The following is a 26,648-nucleotide window of genomic DNA, read 5'->3' on the forward strand; positions in this document are numbered from 1 at the left end:
GTGATGTTGACCTACAAAACCCACAAGGATCCCAACAACAGCCACCCATCTGCAAGCAACTTGGTGAGCAGAATGCTAACACATGGCAAGAAATGTTCATCTTGGCTGGCTGCTACACATTCCAACAGGCAATGATGATTTTGTGTACTTCCACCGCTTATTTCTTGACAAAAAGCTCTAAACCTTAGTAGACTAATTATAACACTAGTATAGCAGAATCCCAGCCATGGAAAGCTCGGTATAATGTAATTCTGCTATACATTCCAGTTAGATTTAGCTGATAATTAATATCCCTATTCTTTAGTAAGAATTTATTGGAAATATTTAATTGAGCAGTTGATCCTATTCCTTCATGCATTAATGAGATTAATTCATTAACTATAAATACATTTGATATGAGTTTATATTAGATGCACAACTATGTATAAGTTCTATAAGTTATGGATCAATAAAAAATCGAAAATGATTTATCTCTTTAAATATAGATATACTTTTCATCTCTCAATATCCTTGGGACATGACCAAAAGTGAAAGAAAAGCCATGTCCCAAGTGTAGCAAAACTCCCAAAACAGGGATCCACAGGAAAAGCTCCAAGTTGTTGTCAGGTGTGGACAAAGAAAAGAAAGAAAGGCATAGGGCATGGCAATTGGCAACTAGAGAGGATAGACCCCGCCCAAGGCGTTGAAAGGGCATCATCATCTTCAATTCCTGATCGTGCATTCCATTCCATTCCAATTGCTAAATGGGACCCCAACATGTGATGTTCCTTTGTTGGTTACTAATAATCTTTCTTTGCTTTCAATGTCAGCATCGACAATATTTCCATATGTAATCCTGTTCTCCCCCCCATCGACTCGATTGTTGATTTGAAACCCATCTCTCCTTTGTCTCAATCTGAAGCTTTCAGCTTTTGGGTTCCAATTCTACATTTAAATTTTTTAATATTAATTTATGAACATAATTTTTTAAAAAAGTAAATTCCAACTTAACCCTTTAAACATGAGATATATGCATATAAAACTGAATCCAATGATCGAAGAAGACGGGTAATTGATTTGGAAAAACTTTCATAGGTTGCCCTGAGGTAGCAAAACTTGTCCTTTCCAATACAAAATGGTCAAAAGAAAACCAAAAAAAAGGTTAGCAGTAGCCAATAGTAATAGTACTAAAGATGATAACATCAGACGGCGGGGACAAAATAATAAATCTGTGGATGCCAGCCAGGTGTTTTGGGAACAAAGAGAAGACGTCACGAATTTATCATCAGCAAAGAAAAATCTGATTTAGGTACATGGTGGCATTGGTTTCGAAAGTGGGATACAGAGAGCAACATGGGCATATGCCTTCTTTGGGACATATGAACCCTTTTTTTATTCAATATCCAACATGAAGTAATCACCACAAATGAACCCATGGCAGATGCTCAAAAAGAACTGGAAGGCTAGCTTTCAAGAACACAGAGATCGAAATGTCCCTATTTACATAAATATTTCTCTCTTTTTTTAAGACCCCAATCTACAAATTATTTATCAAACAGAGTCCATTCGGAGGTGAAAGAAAAGAAGAAGAAAAAAAAACAAACAAAATCAAAGATAAAAGCTTAAAGAAGAAATACAACCAATTCTACTCACTTCTCCACTTAGCTGACGCCAAGAATATTTACAGCGATTCCTCCTACAACGTTCCCGGGGAAAACCCATATACTGAATCTATCCTAACAATCCTTCATCCCAAGTCCCAACAAACCTACTAAGTCTTATTTCGTCTTCAGTCAACTCTCTGGTATCGATATTACTGGCACCTCAATCTCAAAACTGGCACGAAGTACCAAGCCTCTGTCTCTGCTTCTGACCTAAGGTGACGGATTTACGTTTCTCAAATGCTGCGTAGAGCAACTCCTGGAACTTCTCCAAGAAGTAGGCCCATTCCTCCTCATTCATGTCAGCCAGCTTCACAAAGCTCACACTTGCAGGAAGCTGCTCATTTGCACTTCTATGCCCCGATGAGCTTGTAAGATAGCCATTTTCTTGTTTTGTTCCAGAAAATTTTGAATACTTCTGGCTCTTGTCACCTAAGCTGGTATCTTTAAGTGACATTGACAGCTTCGAGATGGTCGGGATCCTTTGAAGAGCTTTGAAAGCAGAAAAATTCTCCTGCTCTACTTCTCCTTCACTGTCCTCATCTTCCTCAAAGCATTCCTCCAGCTTTGAAAGTGGAAAACGATTATTCATAAATCCATTTCCCAATTGGAATGGAGCTCTGGTCATAAAATCCTCATTACCCATTTTTGGGGCGAAGTCTGATTCTAGTTCCTCACAGTCAATATCAAACTGGAACTCTGCATCTCCCATCTCAGACTTAGGAGATGACAGCTCCCTCTCTGCTACCAACCTCCTTGCCTCCAGACAAACAACCTCTAGCTCACTAGGTTCCTCCTCTCCAGCCCGAAACTCCCTACTCATCATCTCACCAATTTCAGCAAGACAGAGACCAAAAGCTGCAGCTTCCTTAAGGAAAATCGTGCAGAGGACCAGAACACGGAGACAAGCCTCCCTTATCATTGGGAGTTCCCTTCGCAGCATCTCGCAATCCTTAATAGGATCAAGATTTTCTATGTACTCAAGCTCATCCTCGGAGAAAGGAATTGAAGCCTGAGGCCAATGAATCCACTCAAAGTATGGATCCTCCAAAGTTTCTGGCAAGCAAAGGCCATGGTCAATAGGAATAAGTTCCACTTGACCAAACCTCCCAATACCATCCAGCTTCCGGACTAAAAGGTTTCCTGCATGCCTGTCTGTGTTAAATATCCGTATATCAAGTATCCCTATGCGGTGTACAGCAGAAACAGGGAAGCTTGAGGTTCCATGATCACTAGCATCAAAATCATGCTGTATAAACTGTTGGAAAGATGCAATCTTGCTAACAAGATTCTTCTTGTAAGGCTTATGTCCATTGACGCCACCATTGACATTGAAGACCGAGTGAGTAATCTTCACCAGTGCTGTTGGTGGCACATTGGCAAAATGACCATAGTCCAGAAGGTAAGCCACAACTTCTCTGAAACCTGTCTCCCCTACTCGAACTGAACGTTTCAAACCTGGTTGTCCAAGGGCTTTCCCAACAAAGCCTTTTGGATTGTTTGGTGCAAAAGGTTCTTCATCTGTTGGCTTCACAATTGCAACACTCTCACCTCTAGGATTCCTAAAATAGTAGGCACCCCCCAGACCACTATGAACGGGAAGTGGATCAACACCCATCTTAATTGCCTTAACAATGTCCTTAACCACAACTTTTAATACATCAAAGCTATCAGAATGTCCCAGTATCTCAATAGGACCACTTCCATCTCTCTGCTGAAGATCCCTTCCAGTAGGCGAAAGACAAGGAGTAGAGGAGCTTCTGTGAAGATAGTTCCGTGTTAGGAGAAGTGGGGAATCATTCCGAATGGCACTTAGGTCATTTTTCAACTCCACATCCCCAAAAGTCAGTGAGCTTTGCTCTGTGGGGAAATTAAGCGCAACCTGCAACCTCCTTTTAACCGTATGAGCATTGTCACTGCGATCCAGCTCCATGCCCAAGACACAACCAGTCTCTGTTTGCACAAAAACCCGTCTCCTCCCAGCAGGTTGTCTCCCTTCCATTCTATTGTTCCTAGGATATTCCCCTCTAAGAGGACTTTTAAACACTGCCACTGCCATCTGAGTTTGAACAGGACTGTCCAACTTACGAGACATGAAAAGTCGAGAAAAACCAATCACGGCTTTCCGGGCCGGAGGCAGAGGCGACAATGGAAGAGAGCTTCTTCCCCCCACAAGAGGACGCCAAACTCCAAAGCCAATCGCAATTGAACAAGAAAAAACTTCAATTCACCAACAATCATCAATCAATAAAAACCAAACCAAAACCCCAGCCCAAAAACTGGAAAGGAAGGGAAAAAAAAAAAAAAAAGAACCCAATCTACAAAATCAGCAGAACCAAAATGAAGATCTATCCCTACACTACATTGCATGAACCATCTTTAGTAGCCATAAACAATACGAAACCCCAAAAACCTGTAAAAAAGAAACAATATTTGATTTAAGACCCAGATTTTGATTTAGCACATAAAAGAATAACTATCATTATATATACCCATGTATACCCTCAATGGTTGAGCTTAAACAAACAAGTGTAAAGCTAGCTAAGTAGCAGTTACCAAAATGAATGCATTCATGAATCCAAAACAAACAGAATCCCACACCCAGAAATACAGAGTAAAATTAATGCAATTCTTCAATATTCAACGAATCAACTAACAGACAACTAAGCTGCTAATATGAATATTAGCTTAAAAGCATTCATATAGCAACTGACCCAAGAAACTTCCAGAGTAAATTTTTGCTATCATTTACTTAAAAAGATATTAAAGAAAAAAGAACTGTCAAATTAAAAAAACGCCCAAATCAAAATTTAATATTTTCAATTAATTCAACAAATACATACTAGGAGGCACTCTCTAGACATTGAATCTTCAACGTCCCATCTTACTTAAAACCCCGACACTGAACCTAGGAAAAACCAAAACAAGACAAACCAAAACCCAGTTTTAAACCTACAAATTTAAGATAATTAACTTACCAGATTTCGAGATCTGAAGGAACGGTACAAAGAAATCTCGATTACCCGGCTTGCCGATTAAAAACCAAAAGAAAACAAATAAATTTTCCGAGTTGATTTAAGAATCGGAATAAGACCAGTTGAGATTGAAGAGAAGGAATCGGGGGGAAATGTAAAAGGCGGCAAGGAATCGTCCGGGTTGACTCAGTAGTCTAAACACAGGAAACTCCCTTCTCTCTATCTCCCTTTCTCTTTCTCTTTCTTCCTTTCCTGTTTTTTCCTTTCAGCTCTGTCTCTCCTTCCTCGAAGAAACGTTCTTTAACTCAGTTTCTTGCCTTACCTTGCTCCTTCCCTGGGTTGATTAACTAACCCTAGTTAACTCTATCACTCTCTCTCTTCCTTGCTAGTTCCTTTTGCTTTTTTGGGTTTTGTTTTATTGGTTAGCCTTCTGTTCTGTTAAAGCGGGGGAAATGGAAGGATCTAGAACTTGGAATCAGGACCGTTGGATGTAGGAGAAGGGGGACTGGGCCGTTAGATGGGTTTTCTCCTTTGGGGATTTGTGTGCGGCGGTGACGTGGAGATAATGGATTGGATGATGACGTGGCCGTAGTCACCGTCTTTCCAGGCAGTGTTAGCCAATGGCCCCGTTTTCACCAATGTTTTCCTCGCCGATCTGATCGGCGAAATCTAATTGACCCTCATTTGTTGGAAACTTACGAAAATACCCAATTTGTTGAAAAGACGGAACTATCCTTGTGCTTAAACTGGGTCCCTAGTGTATCTGTTGACTGTTTTCAGGGGCATCTGATCGTACGGTTTTGATTTGACGGATTGAATTCCAAGAACCAAATATTAGGGTCTTAGACTTAGTTTTGGTTTTAGTGGAGTTAATCAGGATTATCAATCAATTAAGCTCAAAGCAAAATTCAATTTGTCATAATTATAGTTATTCCTTGGAAATGTTTTTAACAATCTAAATTAGTTACTGCACTGGTACATAAAATAAAATTACTTAAAATTCTAATGTCGTAATTATTAATAAATTATTTCATAGTAATAAATTAAAAAAATTGATGTATACATAATCTTTTTATACAAATCATCGTATTCATCTTGCTATAATAAGTTTATTAAACCACGTACATATGGTTGACCAAATAAAAAAATTATATCTACACTAAGATAAATAAATCTTAGTGTTAATTGTCAATTATAAATTTGTAAATCGTTATTTCATGTTTAAAAATAATTAAAAAAATTAAAAACAAAAACAAACTTCAAACTCTTTATTAAAAAGTCTTCACCACTTAATCTTTGGCTATCAAACTTAGTTTATCCTGTTAAACACAAATTGAAAGTTGAACTTCATATTGTTTTGTTTTAATTGAAATCTTTGGGTGATCATTAATTCAATTCGGTCCTTAGATTAAAGTATTTATATTTTATGTATCGTCCGTATGCAAATTTGACACACTATCACTTATTAAGAGAGTATATAATCTCGTAAATATGAAAAAGTAAAAGTTTTAAAATCTTTTAAAATAAATATTTTTAAAATATGAGTATTTTTTAAAAATTTTAATTTTTAAATTTTCTTATTAACGAGATGATGATATTTGGTTAAGCAATATTGAATAAAATTTAAACATTATCATTGTATCAAATATAAACCTTAGATAGAGGAGACATTTTTGGATTTGTCAATTTGATTTGATTATGTAGTCAAAATTAAGGTTGACATACAAGGGATAGTTTCTTTATTTTGAACTGACATAAGTGCCCCCTATTTGCATTTAAAAATTTGTCACATCTAATGAGGACAAATGGGGCAATTATGTCTAAATCTTATAATTTTTTATTGGATTATAATTAAAAATGTTATTTACCCTAATCAACCCCAAAATTGAAAGTATCACAAACTCCCATTTTGGACATTTTGTGTTGTTTAAGGCTAAACATATTTTAATTCAGATAATCAAATAGTTATCCGCAAAAAGTTTAGAGAAAATAATAATAATAAAAATGCAACTTTATCTTTGGGTTACATAATCAAATTAATGCAATTTAAAGTAAGATCTTGCCTGCATGTTGCATGCAACTTTCCCAAATAAATTTCTTATAAAATTGGGTATTTAATGGTCAAGTGGGAGTTAGGACTTAGGTTGATTCTCCTTTATTATCTTCCTTTTTTTTTTCTTTTATCTTATAAATATAAATGAATAAAAACATTAATTGCTTATGGTGAGAAAGTGATTAAAAAAGAAGTTGAATATTGTGAGGTTATAATTTGATGATAATAACATCCCAAGCAAGATTTTAAGATCCATGAAGTGAAGGTATTAATATCTTTACACGTTTAAAAGGAATTACACGAAAAAAAAATAATTATCGAAGAAATATAGAATAACATTTTTAAAAGATATATTGCTTTTTTTAATATGGTCTGTTTGTCGATTTTAATATATATATAAATTAAAAAAGAGAAAATTATATGTAAAAAATACTCAATAATCTCCTTTTGTATGGTAGGCAAACTAACTTGATATAAAAAGCCGAAAATGACATGTAACAAATTGTAATACACGAATAGCGATTTTTGTGGTTAGGTTGCAGCCTAAAACACAGTCCAAATAAATCTTAATCAAATCTAGCATCCTTTGATAATTTTCACGAAATTTATGACATAATATTTAAAAATTTTATTAAATCATTCAAAAAAAATTAAATAAATTATTATTCTTTTATTGTGTTAAATTAAATTTTTATATTTTTATTTTGAATCAAATAAGTATTTATAATTAATAATTAACTAATTATAATTAATTAAAATATCATTTGTTGTTTTATATTACGTGATGTTAACATTATAATATTATCATATTGTAATAAATAATGACATAAAATTCTGATGTGATATGATAATACTAATTACATAACATTTTCATCCTTCAAACCAATATAAATGACATAAAAATAATCTGTGACATTATAATTAATAACAATAAGTCAATCACTAATCATATAAATTTATTTAATTTAAAATATAAATATAAATACTTGATTTGAACCCAATGACTTGTTCAAAATTTTTTAAATAATTTAGAAAATTTGTAAAATGTTAAACCTTTAAAAGTAAAACCCAACCTTTCTTTTCAATTTTTTTTCTTTACAAATGCTAATAATTAGTAATTTTTTTTCTTTTCAACTAAGGATTTCTTTGTTCAAAAGCTTGACCATTTCTTGACCAGAGAGTAATTTTTTATGTAACAAGATTTAATCATGTCACTTTCTTATTAAAAAAAGGGAAAAGATAAAAAAAAAAAAAAAGAGAGAGAGAGAGAAGAACTCAAAGAAGAAGGAACTAGGAATGGAAAGAAGTAAATTATTCTAGATGCCAAACTCCCAAAAATAGCTACGGCAAAGGGTTTGACTGATGAGCCTGATGCAAACTTTACCCTTATTTTTTCCTCCCACCATTTCTTTCTTTTCATTAAATTTGACTGGTGGGGCTCCACGTAACCTCATTCCCTCCCATCATGTCTTGTCTCGTGTGCAATGAAACAAAGTATTACTACTTTAAAACCATTTCGTATTTTCCTTTTCAATCACACATAGTCAACAAATTCCACCTCAACTCCATAGACTTTTACTTTACATGAAAAGAATAATAATTATGTATTTATTATCGTATGATTTTTCATTAGTTTTAATCTAAAATATTAATCTAAAATGGGATTTCTTTAATAACAAGTCATTATCTAGTAGGATTATTTGTTAAATGATTAATCATGGATTAGGTCCGTGCAAGACGGCACCGTGTTCATGGGTCGGCAAATGCAAGATGGAGCCCATCCATAGCAGATTTTTAATATTTATTTTTGGTTTAAACTAAAGTACTATTACTAATATTATATATTTGAACATGACTTTAGTCTGATTCTGATATCAAATAATTTTTCTTTTACTCTATTTTATTTTGTAATGTGTTCAAGCAGTCTTTTATTAGAATGCTGGTAACCTTTTTTGATGTCTGTCTAATTTTGACATAGACTTAACTTTTTCTGATTTATTTATGGAGAAAAAAGAATTAAAATAAAAAGAAGAAATCCCTATTAAATATCGGAAATTAAATTCTGTATTAAAATTGAGATAAGAGAGTAGGATAACCACAGGGTCAAGGTCAAACAACTAGCATGGACTGTGCACGTGACGGTGACTCAGAGTTTTTTTTTGTTTTAAATCCCATATCCTGGTATTATCCTGACACGTCTTCTTTGTCAATATATTCGTATATTTTTGTTATTTTCAGCAGCAAATACAAAAAATAATAAATATTTTAAAAAGGACTTGGTGCTGTGTGCCCATTGTTTCATTTCGGATAAATCGAAAGGGAATATTTATTATTAATATATTAAGCTTTTGGATCACACTTCTTGACCTTAAGCCAACGTGCATGCACCGGATCCAAATCAAGCTATTGGCATTTTTTTTTCAAATTTTTTAATTATTTCTTTTGATATACTGTTAATAGTCGTTAATTCGGTTGAATTTACGAATGCATTCTATGCATGTGAATGATGACGACGAGTATATTATAAGACGGATAGAAAAAATAATGGAGGAGAGCACATTCGAAGTGCCCTCACTCGAGAATATAGTGCATGAATTTTGATTTTTTTTTATGGAATATGTGTTGCTTTTATGGTAATTTCTTATGATTATCACAATTATGAATCCAATATTAATTGTTAGATATCTACTAGTTTATCTCAATCACAAAATTTATGATAGTTAAATCTAAATATGACATTGATTTTCTTTAACAAAAAAACGACATTGATGTTACATTTCAATTTTTTTAAAAATAAAAATATCGTTTAGTTATCCTTTTCACCTAAATGCAAAATTTGATTTCATTTTTTTTCATAAATAGAAGCTAATAAACCCTACTCGTTGAATTACGATCAAATTTTTTTTAATTTTTTTTTCAATGCAAAATTTTCGTCACTAATTTTTATGCCAAACTCATGTATTTGACTCCAAATTTTGTTCCAGCTCAATACCGGTCAAGTACACTCCGTCAAAGTTTTAAAAAAACGACATCTGTCATAATCCCATTTTTATCAATAAAAACTAATTTTGTTTAGTATTAAGTGAAGTTTAATGTTAAGTATTTGTATATGAAATATATAGAAATAAGAAGTAGTCAAACTTGACTAATTCATGGTAAGAGTGCCCCTCCTATACTCATTTCTTTACAATTGGGATTTTGGATGTAAAAATGAGGACAAGTTGATGTAAAGGACAACGGAATATCTCAAGCAACGAAAGTGAAATAATGATAGAAACGTATCGAAACAGGAAGGGTCCCAAAAGTGCAAATTACGCTTGTTTTTTTCTCCTAATCTCTGTCTTCCTGGTTTACTAACCCCATAATCATGAGATGAAATAGCTTTTGGTACTGAAATTACTCACTTTGCGAATTAAATTCAAGAATATCAATATCAGTACACTTAAAATATTTAATTGGAATTGGTTATAGGTGGGTGACATACACTTATGGTTGAAAGTTGGAGCCACTCCCGTTGGCCAGTGACTAGGTGCACTGCACACCGTGGCAACATGGAAAATCCGACAAAGTCCCAAGCAATAATGGCATGCGACGTCAGGGGTGAGACTGATTTGTCCAGGAATCAGCAAGTTGTCGCTGTACATGGACAGCAGTGGATTTGCTAAATTGATAAAGAGAGTGTCAGAGCTTGACTCAAGCTCCTTTCAGCAGGGGCTGCGCTCCGGGGAATTGTTTCCCGTGGGCGTTTCGCGCCCGGATTCGTGCGCCTCACGTTTTCGGACACTGATCCCTCTCCCCCAAAACGGCCATTTCTTTACATGCATGGCCCCTTCACGGACGTCAGGCAAGCCACCATTGAAACCCTACGATTCTGCTGAACCTGTGTTTATATGGTTATGTATAATTAAAAGATTATTTTAGACAAAATGAGTTAAAGATCATCTTATCCAACATCTTGGGAAAGTCCTACTCAATGACCAGATTTTATATTGTAATAGATTTGAGTCGATATTTAATATAATTTTTTCAATTTATTTATAATTTATCTATTTTGTTCTATCAATTATGAACGTCTTATTTTTTTTTATGTATATATATATGTGTATTATCTATTAGGAAGAATAATTCGAAAATAATATAAGAAGCTTGACAATGTAAAATCAAAATGTTATTTGAGTTAAATTTACGACAAGTCTAAATCATAATCTTTATCAATATTGAAACTAAAACTTTAAAACATTTACTACAAGGATGTATGTTGTTTGTTTGTTGTGACTACATAATCTTTGCTTATTATTCATGTCTTATACTAATATTATATATTATATAGTTTCGATTCCTAGATACTTTGTGATAAGGCTAATGATAAATTAATTAATTGATTTAATTAACCAAAATTGAAATCCTAGGAAACCATTTCAGATATTTGCGTGACCTATCGCTAACTTTGTCTTTGTATTTGTGCTGAAAAGGAAAGCAAAAGATAAGTGTGTGTTTGAAGATGCTTAGCGGTTTTAATTTTCTTGAATGTGAAGGCTAAATGGAGAGACAATTGTTTAGTATATACGTAGACAGGTTTAGTCTGAGTTAATACAATCTGTGTCTTGATGTTACATCGTTGTAATTATGGTTGGTAATTAATTATGTTGGAGGGAACTTTCGTGGGTTAATTCCCATTGAAGCATCATTGCAACTTGCATGTGACTTTATATGAAAGGTGGGATATATAGTTTAAGTAACTAAATTAAAGCGTGTTTAAATGTGCTGTTAATTATTGATGTTAACATGTACTATATTAATTAAAGTTAATTTAATATCATGCTGAAAGAAGAGCCATGATTGTGGAATTAAACCTTTTTCCGAGTCAATTTCAATGAAAGTAAGATAAGGTTTGATTAGATATTATTATTATTATTTTTTTCTCGGATTTAGGGTTATAAAAAGACATGTAACCTAAATTTCAATTTATAAATTTCTGACAAAATATTTTTAAAAAAATTAAATTACTTACAAAAATTTAAATAAATTATTGTTCTTTTGTTATATTTGATCAAATATTTATATTTTTATTTTGAATCAAACAGACCATTATACTTAATGGTTGAATAATTATTATTTGTGATTTTATATTATGTATTATTGACGTGACATGCAAACATATCATATTAGACGGTGACGTGACATGCTGTTATGACATGATAATACGGTTTTTTCACCCTCTACTTCGATATAAAAGTAATAAGTGATAGTTTAACCAATGACAATTAATCAAATATTAATTATAAAATTTATTTAATTCAAAATAAAAATAAAAAAATTTAATTGAATGCAGTAAAAGAATTAAAACTCACTTGAATTTTTTCTAAATCGTTCAAGAACATTTTAAAGTATTATGTCTAAGTTTTTCCCCCTTCTCGATTCAAAGGTGAAATATATTTTAAAAGAATAAATATATATTTTTTCTTTTTTTTTTGCCCTTTTTGTAGTTAATGGGGTGAGATGGTTTTGGTATTTGTTTAAGAACAGGCAACAAACAATGAGGATCAATTAATAATAAACATGTGAGTATAATTAATGGAAAACATGGTGCAATTTCCTTATGTTTAACACCTCATCCGAACAGTCATCAAAGCCATTTTGATGCATTGAAATGCTGGAACTACTCCTATTTAAATCCAACCAATTAAGAGGAAGAAAAAATATCTCTGATCACAAACCTTGTTTTTAAATACTTTCCCATCATTTTATATTTTTATAAAAATAAATTAAATGTTCGGTTAACAGGTGTCAATAAACACTTATAACTCTTAATTAATCTTAAATAACTTATTCATCTAACTTATTAGTTAACGTACAATCTTCTATTTAAAAAACAGAATTTGAATTTCCCTTCTCTAAATTTTAAAAAAAAAACTTATTATGGTTGATTTGGCCCATTGTAAAGTGTTGGCCCTCTCAAGCCTGACCCAAACTTAGTCTGGTTTGTTTTATTACTTAAACAAGCCCTTAGCCCAACCCTAAGCGGCCCAGGTCCAACCCATGAAAATAATCTTCTAGTGTTATGGGAGAAGATAAAACAAAAACAAGAAATCAAAAAGGCAAAGATATATAGTTGGATATAAGAAGAATTACATTTAGGAGGACCCTTAAGAGAAACAATTTTTTTTTTCAGATTTTGTTTGATTACTTCTCAGTGTTTCTCAACTATTTTGTTTCTTGGATGGATTATGTAAATAATTTAAGATAAATTGAACAATTTTTGGGAGAGTTTTTATGACTGTATTATCGTGTAGGATTCATATATCTGTAATTTGGATATTTAGATGTTTATATTCTTTTATGATGTCTACAATATTACTATGGTCAAATGTAACTTTCACGCTTTCTCTAATCGGTTTATGTCTGTTAAAGACTTTTCATATTAATCTAATCTTTTACTATTGCATTATCTTGCAAGATTCGTATCTTTGTAATTTGGATATTTAGGTGTTTATGTTCTTATAATGTCTGTGATATTACCATAGTCAAGTGTGGCCTTCATGCTTTAGTTAATCGTTTTATATCTGTTAAAGACTTCTTATATTAATCTAATCAACTCTTGATAAAAAAAAATTGTAAAACAGAAGAAATGAGAAACCAAACAACCTTCAAAGCTGCAACTTCCAAGAAATTTTTAGCCTCTAATCTCAATTATATAGTTATTAGGAAAGAACACAAAGGCATGTTTGACTCTGTTAATTATAGTTATAATACTAACTTGTTTCGATCAGGTTGGTCTTTGCCTTTACTACAAGCTAGCAACTTGGCTAACTGGTCTATGTTTACCAAATTTCTTAATTAAATATAACACATATTTTAACCAGGCCTGTGCTAACAAATACTAATGTTTAATACCTAATCCATCTTAATTCAAAATCAATGACAAGTATATGTATATAGAGTATATTCTTTTCTTTTGGTCAGAGTACTAGTAAATTATTTTTTTAGTTATTTAACTTTTTGAGAATTTTTATTTTGATAAATCAATTTTTAAAAATTAAGTCTCATTTAGTCATTATTCAATTTTTAGAAGTTAATGGCTGTTTGATTAGATCAATTGAGCTTGGTCGCATGACATGTTTATGTCAACTTATCTATTATATGGCATTGTGTTTCGACATGCGGTGTGATCAAAATTAATTGAATTAAAAAATTATGCAAGACAATTGTTAATTTTTAACAGTCGAGTGATTGAAACATTAATTTTTATAATTGTTGATGAAGTAAACTTGATTTAATTTTTAAATTTAAATGATCAAAACAAAAATTTTAAATAAATAAATAAAAAGCAATTCACCTTAAATTATAAGTCTATTCGATGTTATTTGCTTGAAGGAAGCCTCATGTGACGTGACAATTGACACTTTTTATGTTTGACTGACACTTTAATTATTTGTGTTTTACTTTTTTTGATTTAATCAAAGCAAAGCCTGAGAAGAAAGTAAGAGCCAAGCAGCCATGGTCAAACTCACATGTTCCGAGTGGAGCTTTAGTCTCTTTCACTTTCAGTGCTTTCTCTTGCTCGGGTCTTTCCATCTAAATTACTTATCAAAGACCGAAGACCAACTAGGCTTGATTACCTTGCTCATCAAGCTGCTTTTGCCTATATAAGAGTCAATAAAATGGATTCAAAGACACCCACAAACAAGAATAATTCTCCAGGAACATTAACCGTACGATCATATCTTTGCTTGCAGGGTAGTATCAGCTATCACAGATATTGATTAAGCAAGATGAAGGACAGGAAAGAAAGTCGAGTCTCATCATTCCTGAGATCAATATTCTTCCTTTCATGGCTTCCGGTATTTGATGAAGATGAAGATATGAAGAAGACGAAGGTTGCAGCGGCGCCAACAGGGCCAGAGGCCACCATGGCAGCTGCAGCCAAGCATTTCTCGACTGCACACAAAGTGCGATTAATTTAGTATAATTAATAAGATTGTTTCCCAGATTCCGTAAACATATATCTTACTGTACAGGCTGTGTTCATTTACTCAATTTTTAAAATCTAAATGGAGTGATTTTCTCCTCTCTATATATAGTAAATTCCATCTGAATTTCTGATTGAGGTCATACATATATAGCCTATTGCTATGTCATCATGCTGTTTGGCAAGCAAGAAAATATCGATTGAATCATTGAAATACCAACTCTTGTTGAATTTATTCTGGTATTATCATAACATTACATGACCGTAGGAAACGCTTGTTGAAGCTTGTTTATATGCCCAAAAAATCAGTAAAGAAAGTCAAATTAATTAAGAGAAGATAGTGAAATCTGTGATAAATAAACAGGATATCTGCAAAAGTTGTAGGAAACCAAAAATCAAGGACAAGAAAATTGCAATTCATTTACTATTTGATCGAGTTGATTATACCAAAAATCCATTTTCCTATGTATAACCTTGCAGTTTGGCTACTTCAGCTTCTTCTTCATATGATCACGTCCTTGTCTTTTTTCTCCTGAAAGGTCAACCTTTCATGGAACTGCAGAAAATAAACGAGAAAAACGGCATGCAATGAAATGATTGACTGAAAACACACACACACACACACACATATATATAATATTAGAATACTGCTATTGGCCGGTTTTCTACTTGATCTCTTCTCCTTAGCCACGACAAATACTGTATAGATGCATCTCTGCATGGCTATCTCTGTGGAGAAAAATTATTCAATATATTCTAAAAAAAAAGAAATTATTGAACTGGTGGAAAATGAAAGATATTGATTGTAAGTTAGATATCGGTTCTAAAATTTTAACTATGTTCGTGTTTGATTCTCTGTTAAGTTAGGGCATCCTGACCAAATAAATAAGATAAGAATCTTTTCATCTATTATGGATTCGTTTTATGTTAGATACTCATGTTACTTTTACCAGACATTTCGATCCATTTTCCATCCTTGTCCGCCAGAATCTCTCCCCCCCCTATTACCTTCTTGTTCATGGCGTCGCTGTTCTTCTTCGGATTCGTAAAAAAGAGATGGAAGTTCCCCTACCTCCAGCTCAAAACACACTTGCTTATCCTAGAGGCCTCCTGCCTTTTCATCAATATCTTTGTGAAATTCTAATAGACTTTAAACTGTGAAATTGCCTGAAAATACAGTTGCAGTGAAGTCAAATGAACTTCATTTTCAGGGTTCTAACACAAGGAGACAATCTTAAAGAGAAGGTAGTATGGGCTGCAGCAAAATAATGGCAAGACGAGAGAAGAGGAAATGATGTAGCCACATCAAAGCATACATTGAAGAAAAGCTGGGCTTGTACCAAAGACTATAAAAGGCTGTAGCCATGTGATCAATGTGAGTTTGAGTCTCATTCTACTCTGTCACGTGAACCCCACAAAGGCCCACTCCTCCACAAAACTATGCCAAGGAAGGCAGGATGCTCTCCCTCAAAAATAATTTCTCTTAATTTTGTTTTAGTGTAAGGTCAATTTAATACTTCTTCTTTTAGGGTTTTTTGTTTTAAACAAAAAAAAAGGATTGTCTATATTTGCTATTAATTAGTAGATAGACAATTAAAATAAGAAAATATAAACAAAAGAAATTTGATATTTTGCTTCGATTAAATCTAAAATCAATAATTTAATTATGAGATCATGAGAAAAATTGTAAACATTAGTTTTGTAATATATAAATAAAATATACTAAAATAAAAAATAATTTTTAAAATCAATAAATCATTTGAAAAAAGGTAGAGTAATATTAATATAAAGTTTGTAACATTCTATTTTACGTCAATTATCTAATTGGTTTATCTCGATTATGATTTTGTTATGAGTTTATATCTTCAATTCAAAAGATTCCGATTCAATCGGAAAAACTCTTATTTATATATCCAAATATTTTTATTTTTATCAGATTCGTGATACTAAAATATTTTTTTTGTTTTCTAATATATATAAAACAATTTTTCTATATTTTTCTCAGGCTTGTTGGGCCCACGTAACGTGAAGGACAAATTAAGGCCATACTTAAGTAAACCTCACGGGAAAACGGTGAAGTCACCCACATCTCATCTCTTTCTCCACTTCCTCCAGACAAAAAAAAAAAAAAAAAAAAAATGCAGCCAAAGAGGCAGAAATTAGTTTAACCACACTGCTGTTCTCGCCGGGAACCAACCAACCAAGGAAACTCCATATTTTCCTTCCCACTTCTTCTCCAATTCCTAACCTTTTTTCTTCCTTTATCTATCAATCTTAAAAGTTCTCCTTTTTTTTTTGAATCTTTACCTGTGTTGGGTTCTTTCTATAGTATATATATACTTTTGTTTGTGACGTCTGGAGAAGGAAAAGAAATGAGAACGGGAAAGGGAAGTCAAGAGGAGGAAGAGTACGAGGAAGAAGAGTTTGGTTCCAAGAAACAAGGGCCTTCTTCTAATCAAACTATGTCTGTCAACGCCACTAACAACATCAACAACACCAATAAAGGTATAGTATTAGATTGGATCCCACTCTTTAACCCAGATCCCTCTTTTGCTTTTCTTCCTTATGATATTTCTACGTGATTGGATATTAAAGGGTACTTTTTTTCTTCTTTTGTTGAATTTGGAATTCTGGGTATTTTTTTTTGTTCCTCGGTTTGTTATATTTTTCCCCTATCTTTTTTTGTTTTCCTTGGGGTGTGGAAGCAGATGGGAAGAACAGTGATAAGGCTAACGCTATACGATCAAAACACTCTGTCACGGAGCAGAGGAGGAGGAGTAAGATTAATGAAAGGTATCTTCTTTTCTTTTCTTCCAGTTTCTATGTCCATCTCTTATTATATCATTATTATTATTTTTGGAAATTAGTAATTTTTTAGTCATACCCTTTAAGCAATTCTATATGATTGTCAAGTTATGAGTTCTGGTAATTGCATAAACCATTGATTGTAATGGCTTGTGATAGGTTGAGTCTAATAAAGTTTTGAACTTTATTAGCTTTGGCTTACTTTTAATGGGTAAATATGACTATTGAAAAGGAAATGGATTGTCTAGCTAACTGACTGTATTGTGAATTGATGATGATTCTACTGAACTTTAGTCGAAGACTTCTCTTTTTGTGTAAAGCTATTCAATTGTGTTAGGAACTGGAGGTGCAGGTGAAGTGTTCAAGAGAATGGTTAAGCTTAGTTCAAAATGTTTACTTGAAATGGCACCTGAAGTTAAGATGTTATTGGTCATGTTGTGGTGGCATATATAAAATAGGGGACTGAAGAATGTTTGCTTGTTCCTTTGCTTGCATTAGGCCTTGGAACCAAAATTTAAGTGCTGTTGAGTTCCTGCAGATGTTCTCTGAATTCAAGAGAGGTTGTGAGAAGATGATGCTTGCTTAACTTTGTCAATAGTAATACTGATAAAATTTCTGATGCTTTCAGATTTCAAATATTGAGAGATCTAATACCGAACACTGATCAAAAGAGAGATACTGCTTCATTCCTACTAGAGGTATGTCATGAATCTGGAAATGAAAAATTTTCATATAAATTATTTATCTATCTAGTATTTAATTTTTAAGAAAATTCTACTTCAAATTTGTTGATTGAATCTATGTTCTTCTGCAGGTGATAGAGTATGTCCAATTTTTACAGGAGAAGGTTCAAAAATATGAGGGTTCATACCAGGGGTGGAGTTCTGAGCCCACGAAATTAATGCCATGGGTATGTATTCATACTGGATGCTTTCTGCCTATGGGGTTTAAGTAATATGTTATTTTTGTGGCTTAAGCAGTTCATTTGTAGTTTTAAAAGACATGTTCATGATGAAGTGTGTATATATCCAGAAATAAATTGATCCTTTACAATGATGCTATTGAAATAGAAAAAACCTCTATGTTAGCCTTTGGTATATCTGATAAACTTTGCCAAACTGTCTATACAGATGCCTCAGCCACTTGTATTTCTGACACATTTAAACGTATTGCTGTAGTTTATGGATTAGCTAGCACAAAAGCATGATTAGTGTCTATCCTCTTTGTTAAGCTATTAGGTATTTTATGATTTTAAATTTTTTAAATTATTATCTCTGATGGCAAGTTGAGTTACATTAGGCTTGTTAATGATGTACATGATATTTTGCTGGGCTTATTTCTGGTTTCGGTGATATGCGTAAAATTTTGGGATGAGCAAACAATTGCTTAAGCAATTGTATTTATGTGTTGCAGCATTTTTTGTTGAAGTAGGACATAATGTACTTGATTTATTTGTTTGTATATTACTGATTATAAAATCCATATCAATTATTTCAATAATTTAATGTGTGAGAGTATCTAGCTATCTATATGGTGCTAGTCCTTATATGCCTACTATGAAATAAATTGTATTATTAGTTGTTAATTGGTTGTAGTAGTAATCTGCTCAGTCTTGAAGAAAGCATCTGTACGTGGTGCTTATTTGTGGTATTAAACTTCTTAGTAACTTACTTCTTCCTTACTTGAATAGAGAAATAGTCACTGGCGTGTGCAGAGTTTTGTTGGTCACCCACAAGCTATTAAAAATGGTTCTGGCCCAGGGTCAACATTTGCTGGGAAGTTTGATGAGAATAACATCAATATCCCCCCCACAATGATTACAAGTGCACAGGATCCTGTAGAATCTGATCATATCAGAGATCCTACATCCAAAGCTATGGATCGGCAACTCGAGTTGGCAAACAAGGGAATGGCTCTGCCCATCCGAGCTGATAATGTGCTTGTGCGTCCCCTTCAGCTACCAGTCTCTGAGGCTCAATCGACGGAGTGTCTTATCAACAGCGATACACTGAATCAGCAAGATGATCTGACTATTGAAGGAGGAAGAATTAGCATCTCCAGTGTATACTCTCAGGGGTGGGTGTATCTTCTTTTGCTTATTCAGTACTATGGCACATCAATTACTTGGTTAACTACTTTCGTTTATATATTCTGTTCATGATTGGATATTCCCCCTTGCAAACTTTTACATCATTGCTCTTGTTTTCTCTAAATTATGAAGCACTTATGTTGTTGGATTTTTTGGTCATAAGTTTAAGATACTTAGTTCTTGCGTCAAGGTTTATGTTTCTGTTGGTCTTTGCTTGTTATCTGGTTTGCAACTGACTGTATTAGAGAGTTTCATAATCCTTGAATCACAAATAAGGGGGAGAAGTGAGGCATGAATTTATCCTATTTGTTTTCATATATCCATTCCTCTTTGAAGGAATTAGAGGAATTGTTCCTCCCCTCTGTGGATGTAATTGTTACATTTCTTGTGTATATCTTATTTACCATTGAGGATGCTTTTGTTGTTTGATGGGGAATGGAGACCTTGTCTAATACTTTTTGACTTAGCAAAATTTTATTTAGGATTAGGGTGCTGAATTATAAGTTGATAATCTTTTTGGATTTTAATGTCGACCAGGTTATTGAACTCTTTGACGCAAGCACTTCAGAGCGCAGGTTTGGATCTGTCACAGGCCAACATCTCAGTGCAGATTGATGTTGGAAAGCGTGCAAACAGAGGGCTAACATCAGGAACATCTGCTAAGGTAAGGCTGAGATAGAGAAAGATCTTGGTGTGCTCTTGTTTGTGGATCCTGTTGTAGGGTTTTATTTTTCCATTTTTGTTGGTAGACCATTACAGCTACTTTTGTGGAAATAGTCAATATACACCAGGTCTTGTACAAAGTTGTTGCGGCTCTTATTTTGGCTACAATAATTGTACAGGACCCACAGAATTCCCCCAATCAGGCAATGACATGTCTTAGAGATGTGAGCAGTGGAGAGGAATCTGATCATGCTAAAAAGCGGCTGAAGAAATAAGACCGGCAATGGCGTTTCCTGAGTCTTCAATTTTACTCGGTTATCCATCCTGTTCTTTCTTTCTGTTCTCTGTTCAGTTTCATTTGGTTATTGTATATGCTATCTATGGTTCTGGTTTTTTGGGGTCCTAGTGTTAACCGAATTCATGGTAAGAGCAGTTCCCCTTAGATTATGAGATTTCAAGGGGGGTTTAATTCCTCGGATTTCTGTTCAGGGGATGCCAATACGATTACCTGTATCATGGGTGTATCATACGTATTGATTTAAATATATACATAGAGAGAGAGAGAGAGAGAGAGAGAGAGAGCAAATCCTCTTGATGCCCTTTTTTCCAGCTGAACAGACTCATTGTTCCTTTTCTCTTGCACCTTTTTTTGGTGGTTGAAATGTGATGGTTTACCAGTGGGCGGATAACTTTAGCAGTTTAGCTTTACTTTAATAAAACTATCAATGATTAGGTATCAATTTGTCCCTTTTTTTGTCAACTTTTATATCACCAATCAATGCCAATATGTGGATTTGTTTTTGACAATCTTTAATTTCCATCTTATATCTCAATTTGTCAGGCTAATGGCTTACATGGTATTACATGATTTCTATCTTAAATCTTTTTTAAAACAAGAATCTTTTCCTTTCCACCAAAAGAAAAAACATCAATAAATAAACAAACTCAATTCAGGGTAACTTTGGGCAACGGTTTAATTTTCTAGCTTGGTGTTTTTTTGTTCAATCATAGAAAAAATTTGGAGCATTTCTTGATTTATGCGTGTCATCTTTGCACAGGTTAATTTTTTCTGAGTCATTCTAATGTTATGGATATATTTCCGAAAACAAGATCAATATGTTAATCCTTTTTGTGTTGTTTCAATTTTATCGATATATCTAAGGTAGTCAACGATTAATAAGATACCCATTAATTTCGAGATACCCGAACTTGATTAATAAATGAGTATATGAACTCTATAATTATTCTAATATTTTTTAAATTTATTACTTTAATCTGAATCGTAATACATACCCACTATTTGATAATTATCCAAATTCGTTTTAAAATTCGATTATGTAAAAAATTATTGAAATCCAATTATCTGAACTTAAATTCATTCTCTATCTATATATAATAATATTTTCATCCATATTTCATATAATTCACTAATCATTAAATCTATAAAAACATACAAATAATAAAATTTAAATTTAAATAATCAAGAACAATTATCTCAAATATTAACTTAAATAACTAAAAATAAATACTGAAACAACAACTTAAACATTACAAGTTTAATTAACTATATGGGTTTGTCCATGAAATTTAAAAAAATAACCATGATCCAAAATTATTCTAATCTCACAATTATTTTATAAGTTTATATACATAAAGGTATATATTAAAATTAATAATTTTATAAGTTATAATTTTTGTAATGTTAACACAAAATAGAAAGTAAGTATATTTATATCTAAAGTATATATATAATAGTAATTATATGCTTCATAAATTAACACAATATGTAAAGTATATGCATTAAAATATATTATAAGTTAATTAATAATTATAGTTTTATGAATTAATTTAATTAATAATATGAGTTTGTTCTTAATTATATGAAATTAAAAAGAAAAACATAATCAGGTTTGGGTATTGGATACCCGAACTCAACTCGAACCCAATACAAGCAGCAAAATTATGCATGAACCCGATTATAGGGTATCCTAACTTTATATAATAGGGTCGGGTACCCACGAGTACCCCGTAATAAGATACCTATTACAATCCTTAGATATATCTCTGAAAACAAGATCAATTATTTATTACCAACTCATTGTTCTAAATTCAAGATATATCCGAGAACAAGATCAATTGTTTGTCACCAGCTCATTGTTCTAAATAAAACAACTGGTGCTACAGGTTTTATTCCTGACAATGAAGTTGCAACGTTTTTCAAAGTTAATATGCAGTTTGAGACTATGAGTTTACAAGAAACTCTTTTAGCTTTTTCTATGCTACATATTTCACAAATTCTATCATTTCCAGGATACTTTTTTGAAATTTTATCAGGTTTTTATGATCTACATTATATATATATATATATATATATATATATATATATATATATATATATATATATATATATATATATATATGTATGTATAGACTTATTTATGAGTATATTCACATTTAATTTAAAGTATGGCTACATTTATAGATATTTGATGTCCAAATAAAGAATGAAATCAGACACACAAAAATGAAAGCTATGGTTATAAGTATGTAGCACTTATTGGTGGTTGATCAGGAAATTGGTGGCAGACATTCTTGTGGATTAGAATAGAAGAAATCTTCAAGTCTGGGATGATCAGGAATCTCCTTTCTTCTGCCTGGATTCCCAGTACGATGTTCATGAGATTTCTTCACTAGTAGAGCAAATTCATCCCAGCTCAGCCTTCCTTTCTTGTAGTCATCGATCAGCCTAACTAAAAACGCTCTGTTAAGAACAACTGTTGTCTTGAATCCCATGTATCTGAGAAAAAAAAAAAAAGATGAGTTAAATGCCAATAATATTCATGTCAAATGATCAATTAATGTCAATGGGATTGAATGAGTAAACCCCAACCATCATCTTGGTTAGAAACACTAGAATAAGTACCTACGATGGCCTTCAACGGCTTTAGCCATGTTTCCTCCAAAGGTAGGAATGAAAATATTACTTTCTATTGCAACAATATAATCCAATGCTGCCATCTGATCTGCATGATTGAGGAACGGCTTAAGATCCGAGGGTTCCAATACAAGCTCTTTCCTGACCTATTTCACATTCCACATCAAGAAAAATCAGCCCGTGAATTAATTATCAGTCGATAATTAAAGCTAACTTGTTGAAATATACTACAAAATTTTCATTCAACTGACCAGATTTGGAAAGGCCATTGCTAGGTTTGCCATTCTCTTTTCTTCATTGTATATTTTTCCGGCAGCTATGTAGATTGTGGTATTCCTATCAATACCCAATGCTTGCAATATAAGAGCAGTTTCCTCGGGAGTCAATGGGCAAGAACCATGTTCTCTCCTCCTTTTAGCATCAATCGGTTTATGCTTCCACCCTTCATAGAAGTACCTGATTAATCCAAAGTTTTCACATTTGGCTTTAGAGCTTGTTTGGTATTGAGATTAGAGTGCTTTTAATCGCAATCATCAAATTTCATTATGATAACTGCATTATCAATTATAAAAGTATCTAAAGACCTGCCAAATTATTTCAATCACAGTCACAACATCAAGCTGTATTCTAATACCTATTCAGTTTAAAAAACAAATTAAAGATAGGATTAGATTAATTCTCACCTCATTTCTGTAACCTCTTTGATCTCTTCTTTAGTTAAACCTTGAACACAACCAGTAAATGCAACCATGTCTTTTTCATATCTAAGATGAAGAACCAAGAAAGGTCCCCTTTGCCTGAGGAGACTAACAATTTTTCTACCTGTTTCCTCAATTGGCTGAGTGAATTTCAATGCTTCATAGTTTACTCTGCAGCGAAGCTTTTGGACCTCATCTGGTAGCCCATTGTTGGCTAGCCTTGCGTCAGTTAGAGAGAAATGCAAGACCCCACGCTTTTGTATTCGAGGAATAACCTGAAAAAAAAAAAATTGCCATCATCATCAGAAGAAGAAGCAGCTTGATACAAGTAAGAGGGGAGCTAACCTTTTCATAGTAATATGTCAAGCTGGCAAAACTTATGGGAACCATGGAATAAATTGACTCTGATTCCTCTCTTCTCTTTAGCTCTGGCGGAAGCTCTTCCACTATACGAACTTCATCCCTTAGAGATGTAATAAAATGATTCAGGTCATATATATCTGCAAATGTGCTGCCATATCAAGAAAAAATGCTTGTTAACTAGCTAATTATCAACTGCTAAACAAATTAAAAGTCACATTTTTAAGATGATTAATATAATCCAAACCCTTGGGATTATGCAAGACAATGTACTAGGTTTCCCTTGGTGCATGGCATTTTGAAGAGAAATAGGGGATTAGGATGTTATGAAGTAATTGTTATAATTGGACTAGAATATAGATTTCAATAATTAAAATTTAAAGATTTAATTCTAGATTTCAAGTACCAAGTTTAAGAATGGCAAGATAAAATTTATGAAATGAAAAAAAAATGATCTTTTGTTATGCATGATGAATAACTATCATAATCTTTGATCATTTATATGTAACTATTGAATTTTTAGTTGATCAAGTTTAACAATTCAATAATTCTCAATCATTATTTATCTCACAAGAGTAGTACTAAACATTATTAGATATCAAAGAGAGAAAAACTTATATTTCACCAACCTTTTATCGTTCCAATAAGTTCCATTATCGAATAGAGGAACAATAAGCGTGGCATTAATATACTTTGCAATCACGACCATATCAGTAATCTGTAAATATCAACACAAAAAAAAGTAATTAATATGCCCCAAAGTACTGCTAGCTACAAATTGAAATTACTCACAGCAAGTCGTCTTTGATTCAACCCTCCATTGGCTATAACCACCAGATATCCATTGTTCTTATAAATCCCTGTAGCCACCACGCATGAGAAACATTACATTGTCAATAACCCACCTTTTTTTTGTTGGAGTTTTTATTAATTTCCCTACATATGTAGGCATTTGGTTTGAAAGAAAAAGTTGCTGTCATGAAGATTTGACAGCAACACCCAACACCTATTCATTTGCAAAAGTCAAGACAAAGCACATGAATCAATAAGCAATCCCCCCGCCATAAAAGAACAAATGATTAATCAAATCCTTCAAACATGCGAAATCATTCATGAAGAAATTTCTAAAATATAAATTTACTAGTAATTTTTATTTCTAAGACCAATATTCTAATATATTTTGTTATTTAGGTCCAAACTTTTAATATAAAACAATTAAATACTTATTTTAAAATCTAATAATATTTGAAAATTTTGATACGAAGATGTAATGTTTTAGTTTAGTTAATTTATTTTTTTAGTCATAATTAATTAAAAAAATTGATCACGGAAAATAGATATCAAGATAAAAACTAACCTCACACAAGATGAACAACAAATAAAATCAACAAAAATTATCATTTTTTTTAGTTAGATAGATTTAGTCATTTTCTAGGTAAATAAATTTATTAAAAAAATATTTTTCATTCTGCATTTTTTGTGCCTTCATTAATTTTGCTCGATTAATCAAAATAAAAAGATATTGGAATCCTTAATTGAAAGATTAAGAAATATTGCATTAAGAAAGATTAAGATATTGGTAAATAAATTAATATTGCATTTTTTTTTGTGCTTTCTTTTTTTTTATCTCATTACTAATAGAAAGATTCTTATTTTATTTTTTGGAGAAATTAAGAAATATTAAGCTTAGTTTATATCGAGAATTATAAAACTCTAATACTAATGCAAGAATCACCCAAAGAATTAAGGTAGATACGATCTAAACAAATGAAAAATAGTCATTCTTTGGCACATACTATCCAATCAACATGAAATCATACCTTTCCAAAGAAAAAAAAAATCAACACTCACTTTCTGGTGACGATAAGGGATTATAGAACGAAGATGACACTGTATTTTCCTCGTTGAGTACCGTTGCCAGCTGCAATACGCAAACCCACAGCAGGGTTACCAAGACCAAGGCCGCAGCTGCCCAGAACTTGATTGCAGGAGGCTGCGACTGTGAGGCAGCCATGGTCTCTAGCTTTCTAGCTTTGATCCCTCTAATACCTTTACAGTTCATCACCTCTACTTCACTGTGCTTTCCCTTCACCTCTTTCACAACAGATTTAGAATCTTCATAATCAGAATTAATCTTGATACGTTGATCCATCTTCGTACAAACAAAAACACTTATATTTTCTTATAAAATTATCAATATGTTCGATCTAAATATTATATAATACCAAATTTTATCGATATTTAAATCACAGTATAATATAAAATAGTTAAGAGAGAAAAACTATGTATTATGAAACAAGGGAGGGGAAACTAGTGTGGGGTTGATTGGAATCTTGCTAGGGATATATAGGTGTACTTGAATGGCTATTTATAAGTACGGAATGAGTTGCTTCATGCTACTTCCTAAACCATGTAGGTCACGGAACCTACGAGGCTACGTTTCGATTTTTGTCAGTGTTGG

The 26,648-nt window shown here is 32.6% G+C and overlaps 3 protein-coding genes and 1 pseudogene across 4 annotated transcripts; 1 reads left to right on the plus strand and 3 right to left on the minus strand.

Moving 5' to 3' along the window:
- Nucleotides 1-1,447: 1,447 nt before the first annotated feature.
- Nucleotides 1,448-5,025, minus strand: LOC18610164 (phosphatidylinositol 4-kinase gamma 5-like). Of its 2 annotated transcripts, none has more exons than XM_088803486.1 (2): nucleotides 4,619-5,025; nucleotides 1,448-3,860 (listed from the first exon to the last, which is right to left on the minus strand). In XM_088803486.1, the coding sequence occupies exon 2, from the start codon at nucleotides 3,733-3,735 to the stop codon at nucleotides 1,810-1,812; it is 1,926 nt and encodes a 641-aa protein (XP_088659612.1). In that variant the 5' UTR covers nucleotides 3,736-3,860; nucleotides 4,619-5,025; the 3' UTR covers nucleotides 1,448-1,809. The 2 variants fall into 2 exon arrangements, with proteins under 2 accessions (XP_088659612.1, XP_017971511.2); XM_018116022.2 differs by having other exon boundaries at nucleotides 1,448-4,053.
- An 11,693-nt stretch (nucleotides 5,026-16,718) lies between these two features.
- BIM2 (BES1-interacting Myc-like protein 2) lies at nucleotides 16,719-20,934 on the plus strand. Its single transcript, XM_007045677.3, has 7 exons — nucleotides 16,719-17,142; nucleotides 17,346-17,430; nucleotides 18,071-18,140; nucleotides 18,257-18,352; nucleotides 19,133-19,518; nucleotides 20,069-20,195; nucleotides 20,374-20,934. Exons 1-7 carry the CDS (start codon nucleotides 17,010-17,012, stop codon nucleotides 20,467-20,469), a joined length of 993 nt encoding a protein of 330 aa, XP_007045739.3. The 5' UTR covers nucleotides 16,719-17,009; the 3' UTR covers nucleotides 20,470-20,934.
- A 272-nt stretch (nucleotides 20,935-21,206) lies between these two features.
- On the minus strand, nucleotides 21,207-21,303 carry LOC148764363 (U6 spliceosomal RNA; annotated as a pseudogene).
- A 1,459-nt stretch (nucleotides 21,304-22,762) lies between these two features.
- LOC18610166 (rhamnogalacturonan I rhamnosyltransferase 1-like) lies at nucleotides 22,763-26,339 on the minus strand. The gene is made up of 8 exons (XM_007045678.3): nucleotides 26,039-26,339; nucleotides 24,980-25,047; nucleotides 24,817-24,905; nucleotides 24,173-24,338; nucleotides 23,813-24,102; nucleotides 23,381-23,585; nucleotides 23,118-23,275; nucleotides 22,763-22,991 (listed from the first exon to the last, which is right to left on the minus strand). The coding sequence occupies exons 1-8, from the start codon at nucleotides 26,337-26,339 to the stop codon at nucleotides 22,763-22,765; spliced, it is 1,506 nt and encodes a 501-aa protein (XP_007045740.3).
- Nucleotides 26,340-26,648: the final 309 nt, after the last annotated feature.

The sequence above is a fragment of the Theobroma cacao genome, chromosome 2 (assembly GCF_053813885.1).
Source record: "Theobroma cacao isolate CCN51 chromosome 2, ASM5381388v1, whole genome shotgun sequence".
Lineage (NCBI taxonomy): Eukaryota > Viridiplantae > Streptophyta > Magnoliopsida > Malvales > Malvaceae > Theobroma > Theobroma cacao.

Bases quoted from the DNA above. Each gene is read 5' to 3' on its own strand.
- LOC18610164 (XM_088803486.1), bottom strand. From the start codon at position 3,735: ATGTCTCGTAAGTTGGACAGTCCTGTTCAAACTCAGATGGCAGTGGCA.
- BIM2 (XM_007045677.3), top strand. From the start codon at position 17,010: ATGAGAACGGGAAAGGGAAGTCAAGAGGAGGAAGAGTACGAGGAAGAA. The intron at 18,353-19,132 runs GTATGTATTCAT...TTACTTGAATAG, and splicing joins CCACGAAATTAATGCCATGG to AGAAATAGTCACTGGCGTGT. The intron at 20,196-20,373 runs GTAAGGCTGAGA...ATAATTGTACAG, and splicing joins CATCAGGAACATCTGCTAAG to GACCCACAGAATTCCCCCAA.
- LOC18610166 (XM_007045678.3), bottom strand. From the start codon at position 26,339: ATGGATCAACGTATCAAGATTAATTCTGATTATGAAGATTCTAAATCT. The intron at 24,906-24,979 runs GTGAGTAATTTC...TGATATTTACAG, and splicing joins TGAATCAAAGACGACTTGCT to ATTACTGATATGGTCGTGAT. The intron at 24,103-24,172 runs GTTAGCTCCCCT...TTTTTTTTTCAG, and splicing joins TGACATATTACTATGAAAAG to GTTATTCCTCGAATACAAAA.